This window comes from Patella vulgata, chromosome 4 (genome assembly GCF_932274485.2).
Source record: "Patella vulgata chromosome 4, xgPatVulg1.2, whole genome shotgun sequence".
NCBI lineage: Eukaryota > Metazoa > Mollusca > Gastropoda > Patellidae > Patella > Patella vulgata.
In genome coordinates, this window is record NC_065882.2 from 23,815,204 (window position 1) to 23,831,257 (window position 16,054).

The 16,054-nt window shown below is 34.0% G+C and overlaps 1 protein-coding gene across 2 annotated transcripts; it reads right to left on the minus strand.

Moving 5' to 3' along the window:
* Nucleotides 1-157: 157 nt before the first annotated feature.
* On the minus strand, nucleotides 158-16,051 carry LOC126818980 (membralin). 2 transcript variants are annotated; one of them, XM_050546718.2, is made up of 11 exons: nucleotides 15,995-16,051; nucleotides 13,720-14,721; nucleotides 12,119-12,587; nucleotides 11,452-11,562; nucleotides 10,094-10,216; nucleotides 9,568-9,668; nucleotides 8,631-8,688; nucleotides 6,296-6,379; nucleotides 5,736-5,868; nucleotides 4,951-5,050; nucleotides 158-3,983 (listed from the first exon to the last, which is right to left on the minus strand). In XM_050546718.2, exons 2-11 carry the CDS (start codon nucleotides 14,659-14,661, stop codon nucleotides 3,003-3,005), a joined length of 3,102 nt encoding a protein of 1,033 aa, XP_050402675.2. In that variant the 5' UTR covers nucleotides 14,662-14,721; nucleotides 15,995-16,051; the 3' UTR covers nucleotides 158-3,002. The 2 variants fall into 2 exon arrangements, with proteins under 2 accessions (XP_050402675.2, XP_050402677.2); XM_050546720.2 differs by lacking the exons at nucleotides 158-3,983; nucleotides 4,951-5,050 and having other exon boundaries at nucleotides 5,732-5,868.
* Nucleotides 16,052-16,054: the final 3 nt, after the last annotated feature.

Consider the following 16,054-nt stretch of genomic DNA (forward strand, 5'->3'; position numbering starts at 1 on the left):
TATCATTTAAACAAAACCACAAGATTTCTTTGATTGTTAAAGGTTTTTTTTATAATTTTTGGAAGGCTACAACAGCAGAGATATTTGATGTAGTGTAATTGAAATAATAATATAAACATCAAAATATATCAGTGCTGGTTCCAAGAAATAAACCATCTTCAATAATAAATCAACAATATCTTTACATCCACATATAAAGTCACTATAATATAATATATTCATTCCATATAGCTAATATATACACAATCATCAAATACATACCAAAATAATATTAATACACTGTGTAGGCCTATGTACTGATCTACGCATAACTCAATATTAAAAGTTCAAATCAGGTTGTTTTTATATAAATGCATCGTTTCTGCAATTTTGACCATATTGTATTCATGCAAAAACACAATCACTACCATCACCCTGCATTCAGTCTTTTTAAAATTATGATTATGCTTAATATTTCTTCAAACTTTCAAAAATTTCATAGGAAAAAAAAGCAAGTACATGTATATTAATAACATATTTACCAGCAAATTTTACAGTAATTTTGAGATGTGAGTCAGTAATTTCTAAATTTAACTGTTTATATTCTAAAATCAATGAAATCAACATTTTAAATATATACATGATTGTTCAAAATAATTTGGAAAATATGCAATAAAAAGGGTCTTAAAAGCTGATTGACGTATTTATACCAAGCAAAGATAAATGGTGAACTAATTAAAACACCTTTTTATGGCAGAGCTCAAATTGTATTAGGATATGGATGGATCTACATTCATTCGGCTATCTATTAAATAATACTGGTAACTACTTTTACTATTTGACTAAATAATTTGTTATTTTTCTGTAAACAGAGCCTGTTTCAATAAACAGAATGAGTATGGGCATCCTTCTGATCTACACATGTGGAATTATAGCATATGGAATTATGTCATATAGTAATAATATAAGTAAAATACCTACCAGTAAGTATAATAAATAAGCCATTTAGTGAAACAGGGTCCAAGATACCTAATCAAAAAATTAAAATTAGGTGCACTACTACTTAACAGATATAAACATTTATAAAAATGTAACTGAACACACAAATAAATATCTTCATTATAATTCATACAGATTAATACATAATCATAAAGCAATTTTATAAATAATATAAATATTAATCTAAACTAAAAACTAGCAACTTAAAGACACATTTTATAAATGTGTGCATGCATCTAAGATCAAAATACCTTGTATGATCACTTTTGTTCCAAGAGGTGAATTATGCAAAATTATGACCATATCAAAGAGAGTTCAACTCTTCAAATTAACATGTCCAGTAAAGATTTGTCAAGAGAGATTGAGCGACTTCAACATAATTATTTGTTATGAAAATCTCTGTATCATACATCTCATACATATATCTATTGAAATACAAATTTTCCTATCGGACACTTCCTCCGGGATACTTACATCAACTTTTATCCTACATCATAAATTGGTAATTTCCACACTGTATGTAAACAAACCAGTATATTGAATAAGCTTTACTTTAAGAACAGAAAACTTGAAACAGAAGTGAACAAAACTTCACCAGATACGGAAAATATAATTAGAGTTTATTGAGCATGAGTTTTATATGTACATGAACATTAAAGGCATTCCATTTGGTACATGTATAATATGAACTCTCTATTCAGTCTAAGTACAAAGAGGGAAAAAGTATCACACAAATATTTAGAATTAATTAGTTCATAGAACATTTAATTATACTACATAGAAAATGGTTAAGACAAATCCGTCCACACATAATTTGCTTTATTTTGTAATTGAGAAATCCCACAAGGCTTGGATAAAGATGGGGGATAAAAAAGGTATTATATTCTACGGAGAGTATATTAGCAACACTCAACCCACTAAACATTAAAAGGGTGTTTACTGGAGTACATATTTTGATTTGTTCATACTGATAAAATATTACATTAGCTTTTATCATAACCAAGGGAGAACTGGGATTTTATCATCCATCTAGCTTATTTTGGGATTACCATATACATATGTATTTGCACGTAAAAGATCCCTTGGCAGTTGGAATTAGATATATGAGTAGGCGATAGTGCCGCTGCCCGGGCAAAATTTCCCTCATAGCACACTGTATGGCGTGTCCCCGTCTTCATTAGCCCAGTATAGGAGCAGAACAGTAGGACGTTAAACCCCATTTCATTTCATTTCATTTACATATGTATTCTATTTCAGTAGTTACTTGCAATGAGAGGACACACACACACACACATCCTCTAAAACAGAAATGGGGTCCATCAACTCAACAAAGTTGTGAGACTAACATATTTTATTTTTAACAAAGCTAAGAGAGAGAGAGAAATGGGGTTTAACGTCCACTTGACACAAATTAGGTCACTTCGGGACTAACACATGGTTCAATTTTAGCAGTGGGAGGAAAATGGAGGACCCAGAGAAAACCCATGAGGTTGGACAGGCGACCCTACTTTGTGTCATGTACAACCGGGGAATCGAAACCACACCAGTTGACTCAATGACAGACCATTCGGCCATCCAACCCCCCCAACAAAGCTAAGCCTTTTGATTAAGGTTGTAATAAAGTGTTAGTGTTGAACTGGTTGATACGATTAGTTATTTCCATTAGTAATAGAATATAGTTTTAGGCATAAACTATCAAGAGTGGAACAATATTGGCTATACCCATGGAGATAAAATTTGACTGATGTAACACGGCAAATCAACTTATCAAACTTTATTAATGATTAAAATGAAACTTCTTTTTTACCAAAATCAAAGAGGAAAAGTTTTTTCAATGTCTTATTTTGCCAGAATAAGAATGTGTAAACTTGGGTATAAGCAAGCTTGTGTGTAGACAAAGATGCTCTCCATTTATATATTTATAATCAATAGAAAATTTGAAAAATAAAATGCATCTATTTACATAAGTATAACAGACAAATTTGATATTTACACAACTGAAATAAAGATTTCATAATATTTTGTTATGAATTTGAATTCGAAGAATTTAAAGAAATTTTTGAAGAAGTTCCAGACTGAACAGCTGGAGAGATATTTGAACACATATCAAGTGCATTTTGTAAATTTTCTACCGTTATAGGTTTTGTATTTTGTGCAGTAGCCCCATCGGACGGACAAACACTATTTAAAATAGGCTCAGAACTATTAATATCTTTTGAAGTGAAAACTAATTTATCACTGCTTGGCTGTGAATGGTTTTCTGGCATTATTTTTAAATTATGTAAACTAGTATTTTTTTCTGTATCAGTGCTGTGTGCAGTATTTCCTACCGCACCAATTGAAACATGTTCAGAAGTAATATCTGAAGTAGAATTGTCAGTACTTGCACTATTAATGTTTAGAGTTTCTGGCACATTAGTTACAACATCACTGCTTACGTCAGCTACTGTCGCTGGTTGAAAATTATCACTATTTCTTGTACTAGAATTTTCAACGTTATCTGATGCACTAGTAGAAGCCTCTTCTACATTTACTTGAGTTTCAGTCTGTGCGTCATTCGTCACAGTATTAGTCTGATTCCGCACCAATCGAAAACAAGTTCTCATAAAATTACCAGGGGTGACAACTCGAACCATGTTTAATGCCACAGGATTATTTTGTCTGTTGGGATTATTTGGGTTAACGCGAGCATTTAATGACGCTAACAAATCATTAACACTTCTCTCCAACATCCTGGCATTAAATCGCAAACCTTGATTAGCAACACGCACTTGATGGTTTTGATCGGGCGCATTATTTCCATTATTTTCATTTCCTGTTGTACCATTTTGGTTAGGAAGTTGAGTTTCGGGATTATCATTTCCATCCTCTCTTGGTCTTCCGTTATTCTGATTACGTTGATTTTGTGCACCAGGGTTGCCTCCATGTTGAATTATTTCTTGTATTCTAGCTTGTTGAAGAATTGCTGGCAGTTCGTAATGGTGGAAAAAGTAGATCATTGAATGCTACAACAGAAATTGGTCATAAAAGATTTAGGTTTATTTAAGTACATCAATAACATGCATTATGCCAAAGCTAAACCTGCCTATTGCAGGTCTTTCTTTAGGCCTTAAATGGTATATAAACTATTAATTAGGCATTTATTAACATGATAAGATCATAATCAACTCTTGATGCCATCCGATGGGTACAATTTTAAACAAATTTGAATCCGATCTGCAATTCAATGGCTGTTCACGATTAACCATAAGAATAGATAATCGAGACTTTGTTTATTATCGTAACAATGACAATCGAGGCTACCAAGTTTTTTCAAATTTGGTTTTCTCAGCTGAAATTTTCAGCATATTCTCTTTAAGTTATCTTTTTTTTTAACTATGATAGCGAAACTGTCAGTGCTTGATTTCTTTATCTAATCTTCCATAAAGCCCCTTTAATTTTAAAGTAAAACAGCCTAATCTCTCACCAATACATCAACAATAGATGCCTGATAGCAAAACACTTTTTGTTACACCCTATACATCTTTTGTATTCTTCATTTGAGTTAAAATCGACAACTGGCAATGTAACAATACTCACAGCAGCCAAGTCGTCCCAGCAGTCCATAAAGGTGAATTTTTATAGTATACAAAGCAAAATCTTTATACCATATGGTACCATTGCTGCGTTGACATGATTCAATGACATAATCAAGTGCAATAATAACTGTAATTGTTATTCATCGCAATATTCAAAACAAAGAAGACCAGGTGAGTATTTTTTCAAATCCTATTTCAACCTTCTGAGAATGAACATACGCATTCTGTACTAGGTTTTCCATGGTATAGAATCTTTTTAAAGTGCCATTATAGTAGGTTCACATAGCTCTATTCACTTCAACATATTGAATTGTGTGTACTGTATTCCTGTCCTGTTTGCTCAGTTGTAGTGAGGAGTAAGACTCGGTTATCTAATAGTACTAATGATACTTACTTGAATAAAGAGCCATGAGGTAAATAATGCCAGACCACTGTATTGACCATTAAAACGATAGTGATATGCATAGAAAGCAAAATGGTATAAATAGAAAAATCTAAAAGGAAAAAAAGAAAAATGAAAGAGTAAATTTTACTACTAAGTCAAAACGATTCATTTGTAATATTTCTCGATTCACATTATTAAAATTAATCAAATGTCCAAATCAGATAATAATGAAAGGAATAAATCAAATTGACATTGAATAAATTATAGTAACATGGATCCTAAAGTGCAAATCCATAAACAGAAAGAAATACATGTAGTATCATCCACTTCGTAAAGAGAATGCATACTCTGTCTCATGTGTAACACCTTCCAATGCCATTATAAGTTGTGTAAATAAAGAAACAATTAAAACCTTCATTGTCCTTCCTATATTATCAACTGTTAATCACACACAAACACAAAACAAAGTTTTGGTCTGCTCTATTTTTCAGCACATATTGTTTTCTTTTCTATGGACAGGAGCCACAGTGGCTCAGGGAGTGAGACTTTGGCTCGCTAACCTGGAAGTACCGTGTTATATCCCTACATTAGCTAAGAAGTTCATCTTGATTTTCCGGAGTGGTTCCCTCTTGTTAATGGTGTAGGATGGAGGGCCTGGCAAGGGACATGTATAATCATTCGGATCGGACATTGTGGTGTGCACGTAAGAGTAGGCAGTAGCGTCGCTATTCGGACACTGCATAACATATGCCTGACTTTACAGTATATGTATATAAAGAAGTTATTATTCTTACCTTAACCAATGGCGTTTACTGATGTAAGTATGACAACATATAGCATCATACTGATCTGCTATCCATACTATTAATATTATATAAAATGCTGTAGTTGTATCATTAAAGAATTCAGACATAATTGCTTCCATACCTAGTCAGATAACAAAAAAAAAATAACAATGACAAAATTTAATTATTTAAGATTGCTCCATTTCAGAATTTCACTGCCAAAAGTTATCACTCCACAGCATAATATATTAAAATTTGAAAGCCATCAATAAAGGTAAACTCGAGTTTTAGTGTAAACCAATTCTAGTTGGATTACCAAATGAAAAATGGAGCTCTAAGGTTGCTTTAAATGCCCACACGTTTTTAGGTCTGGTCTAAATATATCATGAGAATTGTATAATGTGATGACATCTAACAGGACAGTAGTTGTCACGGAATCATGTTATTTAATAATGCTTACAAATGAAGCCACTTATTTCATAGCATACTTTCTTTTTCCATAAAACAGAGTTATGTTATGTGTTTTTGTAAATATATAATTCTTCTTAATAACACTTTACAAGACTTACCAACAAGAGCTAGAATGACAGTCAGAAGGGGTGCTGCTGGAAAAGCAACACTAGCATTCATTTCTAACATCTGTAGTAAATCAACTAGAAAAAAAATAAAAAACTTCTATTTTAATCATTAATCTAAATATAGTAAAGTAATAGTTTCAAAAGCCAACTATGACTTGCTAGACTGTTGAACTACTTTGAAGTTTAAAGCTCTCATTTGTCCAGCTGACAAAATTTGGATGTGAGAGCATGGAGCTAAATATAAACCGAATTGAGTTCCAATTTTCATCAGAGTGGAAAAATTGACTGGAAATATCTTGAATGGTGTATTCATGCAGACTAATTACAGTGCAGAAACATTGGCTGAGAAAGTTCATCTTGATTTTCCGGCATGCTTTCCCCTTGTCAGTGGTGCAGGACGGAGGGCTTGAGAAGGACAGCTGTCTAGTCATTTGGATGGGACCAAAAAACGAGGTCCCGTCAACGTAAAAGATCCCTTGGCAGTTGGAATTTGATATAAGAGTAGGCCATAGTGCCACTGTCTGGGCAAAATTTCCCTCATAGCACACTGTATGGCATATACCTGTCTCCATTAGCCCAGTCGGAGCAGAACAACAGGACGTTAAATCCCATTTCATTTCATTTTTACAGTGCATAAATTGACTAGAAATATCTAGAGTGGTGTACTAACATTCATGTACACTAGTTAATGAAGTGTTATAACACATATACCAACAATAATGTCCACTTATTAAACATTTTATTACAATACAAGTAAGCAGGGCCGACAGAAGCAATTCTTGATTGGGGGGGGGGGGGGGTCTACCATCCTAGGACTTTAGGCGAGATTTTATTTCTTTTTTTAAATCCCTCACCATGCAAACACAGTTGGTGGTGGTTTCCTGCGATACTGAACATAATAATACCAGGTTATGGACACTATAGAGGTCTCAATTTTTATACGATTTTAATGAAACTGACAATGTATGTTTATAATCGAAAGATCTGGGTTTCTTTCGATTTTGGCGCATATAGGATCGTCACTTGCTATATTATATATATACATTTTTAGCTTGTGAACCCTCTAGAGCTCACAGTTTTTATTTGATTGTAAAAAACGTTCAACTATATCACCGTTACACCATAATTATGGTTCAGTGCAAATTTCGTGACAATCGAACCTAAACTGCCCAACAAAATGATCGCTACACTTAAAAGCATGTAAAATACCCAGGTTGTGGACCACCCTGAGGTTCTAATTTTCATCCAATCAGTGATATATCCCAAAGGTCTGGGTTCTTTTCCATATTGGCGTCTATTGGACTGTAACTTTCTGGATTATGACGCTTGATTGTACGAAATATCACGTTTTTAGCTTGTGAACCCTCTAGAGGTCACCATTTTTATCTTATTTACAAAACTGTTCAAATATATAATAATCATGGTTAAATCCGAATTCTGTGAAATCCGACTGAAGCTTTCAGTCAAATGGCCGCTCCCCTTTACGCAAATAGTATAAAAGCATGTATTGCCCAGGTTGTGGGCCATCTAAATGTCAAAAGTTTTATTCAATTTAGAGGAAACTTAAAACAGGTGACTAGTTCTTAGTTGAGTTCAATTTTGGTGCGCATTGGCTCCCTGCCTTTTACACAAAATTTGAAATATGAATGAAGTTTGTGGACTTTCCATAGGCAACAATTTCTGTCCGATTCATGAGATAAAACTTAAACATGTGTTAAGGATCAAAAGTTCTTGGATGAGTTCGACTTTGGTATGCATCAGACCTTACATTCTAGAGCTATAACCCCTGCTTTTTATGAAAGAAAATGTGAAATATGTATGAATTTTGTGGGCCCTCCAGAGGGGCTACAATCGTTGTCAAATTCTGAGGAAACTTAATAAATATGTTAAGGATCAAAAGATCATAAATGAGAGGATGAGCCCTATTGATTTTACCTCTTCTCCATACATTTCTTGCAAAATGTGGGTGCATAGCAGTGAATTATTTGATGGATAAGGAAAACGGAAAGTGTGTGAGAAAAACTCTATTCTGTCGTTTTTTTAATTACCTAATTTGTCACAGATACAATACAAGTAAGATGGGGTTGAAATAAAGATTGATTGTTCAGTTAACTAACCGTGACCTCGTAATTGAGAGTCTCTCAACCCAGGGATCAGTCTAGAGAATAGGGTTTTCTTCTGAAAGTCTCACTTCTATGTTAACACCAGGCGTTGTTTATATCTAACCGCATAATTACTTGCGTTCAATAACCTGGAGAAAGGAGTACTTGCGGCCAAATTATTGGGGGGACCCTGGTAAGTGAAATGTAAGAAACAGATGACTTACCTATAAATAAAAAGATTTGATGATGTGAATATCTCAGTAAAGTTGAAACAGAGATGGTCTGAAAGTAGCAGAAACAGTTTAAATTACATAGTATTTATTGTCAGATCTTTGCATACATTTAAATTTGAAGGACAAAGGGGTCTCCATGACTACATACTAACACATTGGGAGTTTTATAACACCATGTTAAATTATGACCAACATTACTTTTATAGTTACATGGCGGAGGTTGATCGTAGCCATGTTTGAAAACTGTGTTTTGAAAAATATGGTATTTTTCCGGCGTACAAAATGAATGATGGGTCAGACCTAGTTTCAATTACTTTCCCATAGTCCTAGGTCATATATATGGCCGACATGGAACCCATGCTGTACAGTGATGAAACTATGAAATGTCAACAGTATGTAGACCGGAGGCTCAGTGCTGGAGGATGTCCATCAAATGGGCACAAAAACAGACCCAATTTTTCTATAGTAAAATTTTGCCGAGTGGTAATCAGTCTGCCGTTGGGGCCTTTTCGAGATATTCAGGGTAAAAGGTCAAATGAGGTAATATACACTGAAAGTGAATATGCAGCCATTCTTGTATCATGAAAACATGCTGAAAATGATCAAAACTAATCACTCTTTCAATAAAAATTTTAACTTGCTAAGCAAAAAAATGATGTAGAAAAGTTGGGCCTGGTTTTGTGCCCATGTGATGCCCCCCCCCCTCCCACTGCGAATGTAGGAGTTTGAACTATTGCATAATTTGCAAGAACTTTCTTACTGTGTTAGATCTGTTTTTTCCCGTTTCCTCCATTTTGAATTGTCTCAAAGTGAGGTCCATTACCTCTTTTTTATTTTAGCCAAAACTACTTTTCTACTTTTCATTGCAATGGCTAGGGATTTGCTCCCCAGTATAAAATAAAAAGTCCAAAATATGACATATACTTACAAAGACTAACATAATGAAAGCTGCAGCAACGTAAGAACTTCTTGCCATCCACATACTAACAAATCTATAATGTTCCCCTGTAACTACATTCCTCAAAAAACCTAAAATGAATAAAAAATATTAAACATTATTCCTAAATTAAGTGAAGAACCCAAATCAAATCTCCCTGTTATTGAGTAAGCAATAAAAACAGATTAAAATACTGTTTACCTAATTATGTTGTGACTTAACTTATTTTTATGTTTTTTTTACTATGGTAAAATGTGAGATAAGGAGAATCTAGCCTGGTCAGCAGTGTTTTCCACGTATAGCCTTCTAGTTCAAACTGTAAGGGATTAATTGAAGTTGCAGCCTATGTCGACCATAGTTTTCCACCCCATCTAAAACACTAGGAAATATTATCTTTTCAGTACACAGACTTTACATCTAACAACTTGCCACCATTTCCTAACCAACCAACACTGGGAGTTTAACCTGGGACATTCTATTCACATTCCCAAACACAACCAACAGAAAACGATTTTACCTTTATTTTCTTCTTGTTCAGCTAGTTGCTTTATACTTGACATGAGTATATCATCATAACCTAGAAACTCTTCTAACAGAAACCTACTAAACCCATCACCAAAACACTCATCTTTTGAAGGGTCTGAAACATATTTTAATTGTGTAAATACAGTAGAAACTGTATCAAGCAGCCACTCATGACTGACCGCTTAATGGGAGTGACCTCTTAATAAAATCTCAGTGTTTATTAGTGCTGAGTCAAGTAAATTTTACGCTTGGATGCATTTTGAGCAAACATCAATACTTGCATCGGTAAATTTGGCCGTCGCTGAAACTTGCTTTGAACGAAAATCCTTTGACTCAAATCTCTGATGTAAACATATCATTTTGTACCTATAGTAGACATTGATACTACTGTCTACCATCGTGATGTATTCGATAATATTTATCTATTTTTGCAAAAAACATTGCTAAATTTGTCACCGATTTTCAGGGGGTGTAACTCTGTATGTAATATAGGAGGCGCTAAAACTTCTGTTTAGCAACAAAGTGACATGGACAATAGATACTAGATGATCATGACAAAACTCAGCTTTGTCAGTACTTATAGTTTATTCAATCAGTATCAAATAATGTTTCTCGTTACGTGTGAAAAAAATGATCAGGGTTTGTCATTTAATAAAACAAAAGATTAATTAACAGATAAACCCAGGTTTATTGTTATTTTCACAGTTCCTTTTACGTGATCGGTGGAGGCCCAGATAATTAACTATTAATCATGTGATTACCGGAAGTGCTACGAGGTACAACAAGATGGTATCATTCAACAATGGCTGTTAAATGGGATATGTTTTGTTACATGTACATCTAACGAAGTTATATCTGGACTAACTATTGGTAAATCTTTGTTTCAATATATTGCTTTGCAATCCAATGACACAGTTCTGGCAAGCCAGAAAACAGATGTGATGTGAGCACAATCATGACGTAATCAAACGTTTCAGCTATCGTGATGAGTTTGAGATAATATATCCAGTCAGCACATGTCTTGTGGCCCAAAATTCTCATTTTACTCAACTGACATCTTCTGAGGAATTAAGACTAATGATGAGAGAATTCAATTCTGGAACGTTTAACTTAGTACAATTGTTGGACCAATCAGATTTATAATCTGTAGCGTAATTTTAGACCAGTCCATAACAAATTCTATAATCTTTGGAGAAAAAATGAGCAAAATATAATATTTTTCTGTGAAATTCTGTTTCAAAATGTAAATTTTCAGCTTCTAGAGGCCAATTCCAGAATTTTCAAGTATTTTCTAGGAAAATCACCAGGCCTGTATTACACATACGTCATCTTCATAAAAGTAGAACATACCTAGTGTTACTAACATTACAGTTATATTTAAACGCTGTCTGGTCTTCGGAGACAGGCGAAGAAAACCATATTCTAAGGCATATTCTACAATATATTTTTCTTCTGGCCATACTGAAATAAATGAAATCAATTGATCATGCTATCAACACTATTTTTTAAATGTCATTTGGTGTACATGTATTTTTCTGAGACAATAACTTTGCTTGGTGAACCAAAAGAAGTCAAAAGTACTAGCTTGGGATCCAAACAGTGCCATTTGATTCAATGACACATATCATGATTTAAACTAAACATACATTATGCAAGAGCTAAATCTGTCTATTGCAGGTGTTTCTTTAGGCCTGAAATAATATCTATATTATTAATTAGACATTAATTAAATTATCCAGAGCATAATCAACTCTCAATGCCATCGCTAGTCTGCGATATTTATTGCATTTGAATTTTGTCTTTTCATTATCTGTTTTTTAACTATTATAGCGAGAACCATAGGCTCTTTATCTAATCTCCCATAATGCCCCTTCCAAGTGCACAGTTCTACCATTGGACCACCCAACCCCCCTACATAAGTAATGTCTCAGTATATTTTTCATGTATTAGCACACACTGAAATCAATTCATCACGCCAGTGTAAACATGTTTAATTGTTAGTGGAATGTACTTCTACCTGCTTTAGCTAACATCTCTAACTCTGTAATCGTGTCTTTGAGAGTTTCAGGTACTTCTTCATAGATTGTTTTTTCTTCTATAAGATCTTCTGTCGTCATATTACCATAATCAGCATCCTCTTTTTCTGGACTTTGTTCTCCTGCCACCTCTACCCCTATAATATCTTCAACTTTAATAATAGTTCTATTAGTACTATTATCACTATTTAAAAGCTCTGTATCATTCCACGGTTCATCGTGTTCACCAACCAAATCATGAGCTAGGTCTCCATCAATAAACAACTGATAATCAGAGTATTCTTTTTCATACGAGTTAATAATACTATAATTATCAGATGCATTCTTCACAATCTCCACCCGTAAAATTCCATGTCGAGGCCAACTCTTCTGAACATGCTGTAAACAGTTTATTGGTGTTCTTGCAAAAACAATGTGAATATAGACTAGTATACCAAGTACAACTAAAGCCTGAAAAACAAAAAGTAATAGATACATGTAACAATAGCTACCGGTACACAAAATTATGGAATTCTTGGCTGTCACAAGTGTCACACCCTTGGTCAAACTGACAATTGCATGTCTGGACTTCTCAGAAGGACAGGCATTATTTAACAAGTATCCAGCATTTTGAACTATGTGCCACATAGGTTTTAAAAATACCTATAAAAAGTTGAAGAAAGTCACAATTGTTCCAAACATAATAATAGACACCAGGGATAGTTGTGTCTTACAAAGCCTGAATTTGTACCTAACATTGTCTTTCACTGGTGCCTTATTAAAAAGGCTTGCAATTGTATTGACTATTTTCTCCAAAACAAATCATATGTATGCAAAATACATATGTTGTGTCTTAGGAACTGGATCACAAAGAAACCGAAATTTCAAGATGCATAGGAATTTCTATAACCTAAAGCTCAGCTACTCATTCAGTAATCCAACAAGTTTGATGTTACTCTTTGATACGTGTATTCTGGCGACGCAACATCTAACATCCTAACACTCAAAAGCTTGACGCAAAAGTTGATAACTACAAATGTAGTTACTGCTAACATGGTTGTAGAATTATCATCTATTATGTCTCGGTGAATGTAACATTGGATATACATGTTTTACTGGACAGTCATTGCTTGTCAGTGTTATTGTTGTTCAATGATGGCTCACACAATAAGGTAGGACATGCATTTGGAATTTGCCGACTGATGCCTTTCAGCTTGTGAGTATTTGATGCGCCAACAATTCAAATGGAACCTGCTTCAAGTAAAGTGGGCTTGAAGCATCTAGAGGTTTTGTTCACACTTTGGAGTACTCATTCAGTAAGGATTAATAGTACTTTTTTTCCAAGATGTTTTCACAGAGAAATTAAATTTTACTTCTGTTGTCTTAAGACTGCAGACTTGATAAAGTGATTCCTTTTTTACAAACTGATAATTCAACTAACTGTTGCATCAGAGTATTTTCCTATATCTTGAGGTGTAGTTTGGACAATTGGGAAGAAAATTACAAAGTCTATTCTAAATTAATGGATAGGGTTGCCCCGAAAACTTTTTTCAAAATGTAGACATAAACAAAATAGTGTTACGGTACCAGAAACAAAACTTACCTTGACAAGTATTGCAAATTCTAAAAATCTTCTTAAAGGTTTAGGGAATGCTCGTGCATAAGTAATAGCAATTCTGTAGAATAATGCATGAAACAGTCTGTCTCTAACATGTAATATGGGATTATTTTGGTTACGGTTCCTGGTTCTGTTAGTCCCACCTGCAGGTCCATTATTTCCAGCAGTATTAGTATTACCACCGGTGGCATTATTTCCAGTATTAGGACCACCTGTATTATTATTTCTAGTATTAGTACCACCAGTAGTAGTGTTATTTCCAGTATTATTATTATTACCACCAGTAGAAGTATCATTCCCAGGATTAGTACCACCAGGTGTACTGGTATCATTACTAGCATTATTCTCAGATGAACTACCATTTCTTGCTTCGTTGTCATTATTTCCAGTGTCATTTCCACTCCTTGAAGAATTATTCCCTGTATTACTTACACCACTAGAAATACTGTCTCCAGTACTGCCAGCGGCACTGGTACTTGTATTATCACCACTAGTTGTAGTTTGATTGGTGGCAGCATGAGTACTACTAGAAGTTGTCTGACTCCCATTACCTGTACCAGAATTTACTGAATCAACACTTGTTCCTGGGTTAGTACTTTCTGAATTATTACTGGCATCAATGCCAGAGGAGCTTGGAGAATCATTTGAAAGCACAGTATTATTTGCAGTTCTGAGAGAGATGTTGGCATCCTCAACTTCTTCTGAAGGATTACTGACATTGCCAGCTCCTCCACTCGCTTGACTAGTAGCTCCATTTTGGGGTTGATCTACTGGTGACCCACCAGTGTTCGGGTCAACAGGAACAGCTCCAGCTCCAGCTCCGACAACATTGTTATTCACACTAGCAGGATTATTGTTATTATTTTCATTGTTATTTATGGTAGAGGTATTGTTATTTTCAAGATCACTATCATTGATGTTGTTCATAGCGAAACTATGTAGAAATATGTTTTATTTGTACTGTGTCCACTCTAGTTACAAGGAAATCTGAAAATATATTAAAGAATAATGCTTATCAAAAAGCTCAACCACGAAATCAGCAAGCGTACTTCAATACAGGTACAAGACATAAACAATCACATCTACAACTCATTTCCATTCAACGACCAACATGTATGTAAGACCCATATCTTCTTGATGACATAGCTTACGAGTTTTAGAGTAGGGATTAAAATCGAGCCAATACAAATACTGGTGCGTATACATGTAAGTTACATCTATGTTAAGATGGTGTAGATTCGTTCGTAGGTGAAATTTATCAATCTCTTGCCTTCTAATTTTCTTGAACATTTCTACTTTAGGATTAGGCCTACTGTACATGTAGTCTGCACACCATGGATTACAAATCACAATTTTCTTCCTGCTCTGAATGTAACTCTAAAAATCATGACTCATATTTAGACAAATTTGTCTATACTATAGTATTATTAATGATAAAATTTAATGGCAAATTTCTCTGGCAGTGTTAGAAAATGTTCAAAGATAACAAGCCAGTTATGATTCCTATATCCTTATGACATTTTGATTCCGATGGTACATGTATTGTTAAATAATTGCCGGTTAAACAACCAAGGATGAACTGGTTTGTAAAAGGAATAGTTTGCCTTGTATTACGATAAATAATATTTTAATAACTTAATAAGTGTTAAGTATTCGATGGTGGTAGTACATGTACCGGTATTGTTAAATAAAAGCAGGATAAACAACCAAGGGTGAACTGGTGTGTAACAGAAATGTTGTTTGCCTTGTATTACGATAAATAGAATACATCAATAGATCTATTTGCTAAATTCATTTTTGACTGATCTATACTATAATCCGCAGATCTACATGTATGCTTGTAGCTGACTCCGGGTCTGACTGCTCACCTAACATGTAGCCTACATGTAGTTGCACACTGAGAAATAATACATCATCAAGAACAAGATGAGGACTATAGTATATAATGCATAATAATGAATATTGAGTGTCACACAAAAATGCGTTCGATATGATGTATATTATCTGATTGTAAATAAATGAATGTCATCACAAAGTCACTGTCTTAATTTAGGCCCTAGTTTCGAGCATCAATCTGGCTAATCATTGACATTTTATTTATTTTATCTTCTGACAATCTTGTTGAGCCACCAAAAGAGTCCAGACTATCTAAACTGTAAGTTCCCTATTTGGTTAAATGAAAATAATTATAATATGCTTATCAACTAAACAAAACAATGTACATTTAGAAGCTTAGTTCACATGAAATAAGATAGAATACATCATAAATCTGTTTTTTTCATCGACCTCCTTCTACTTCGCCATTACAGCAATATCTCGA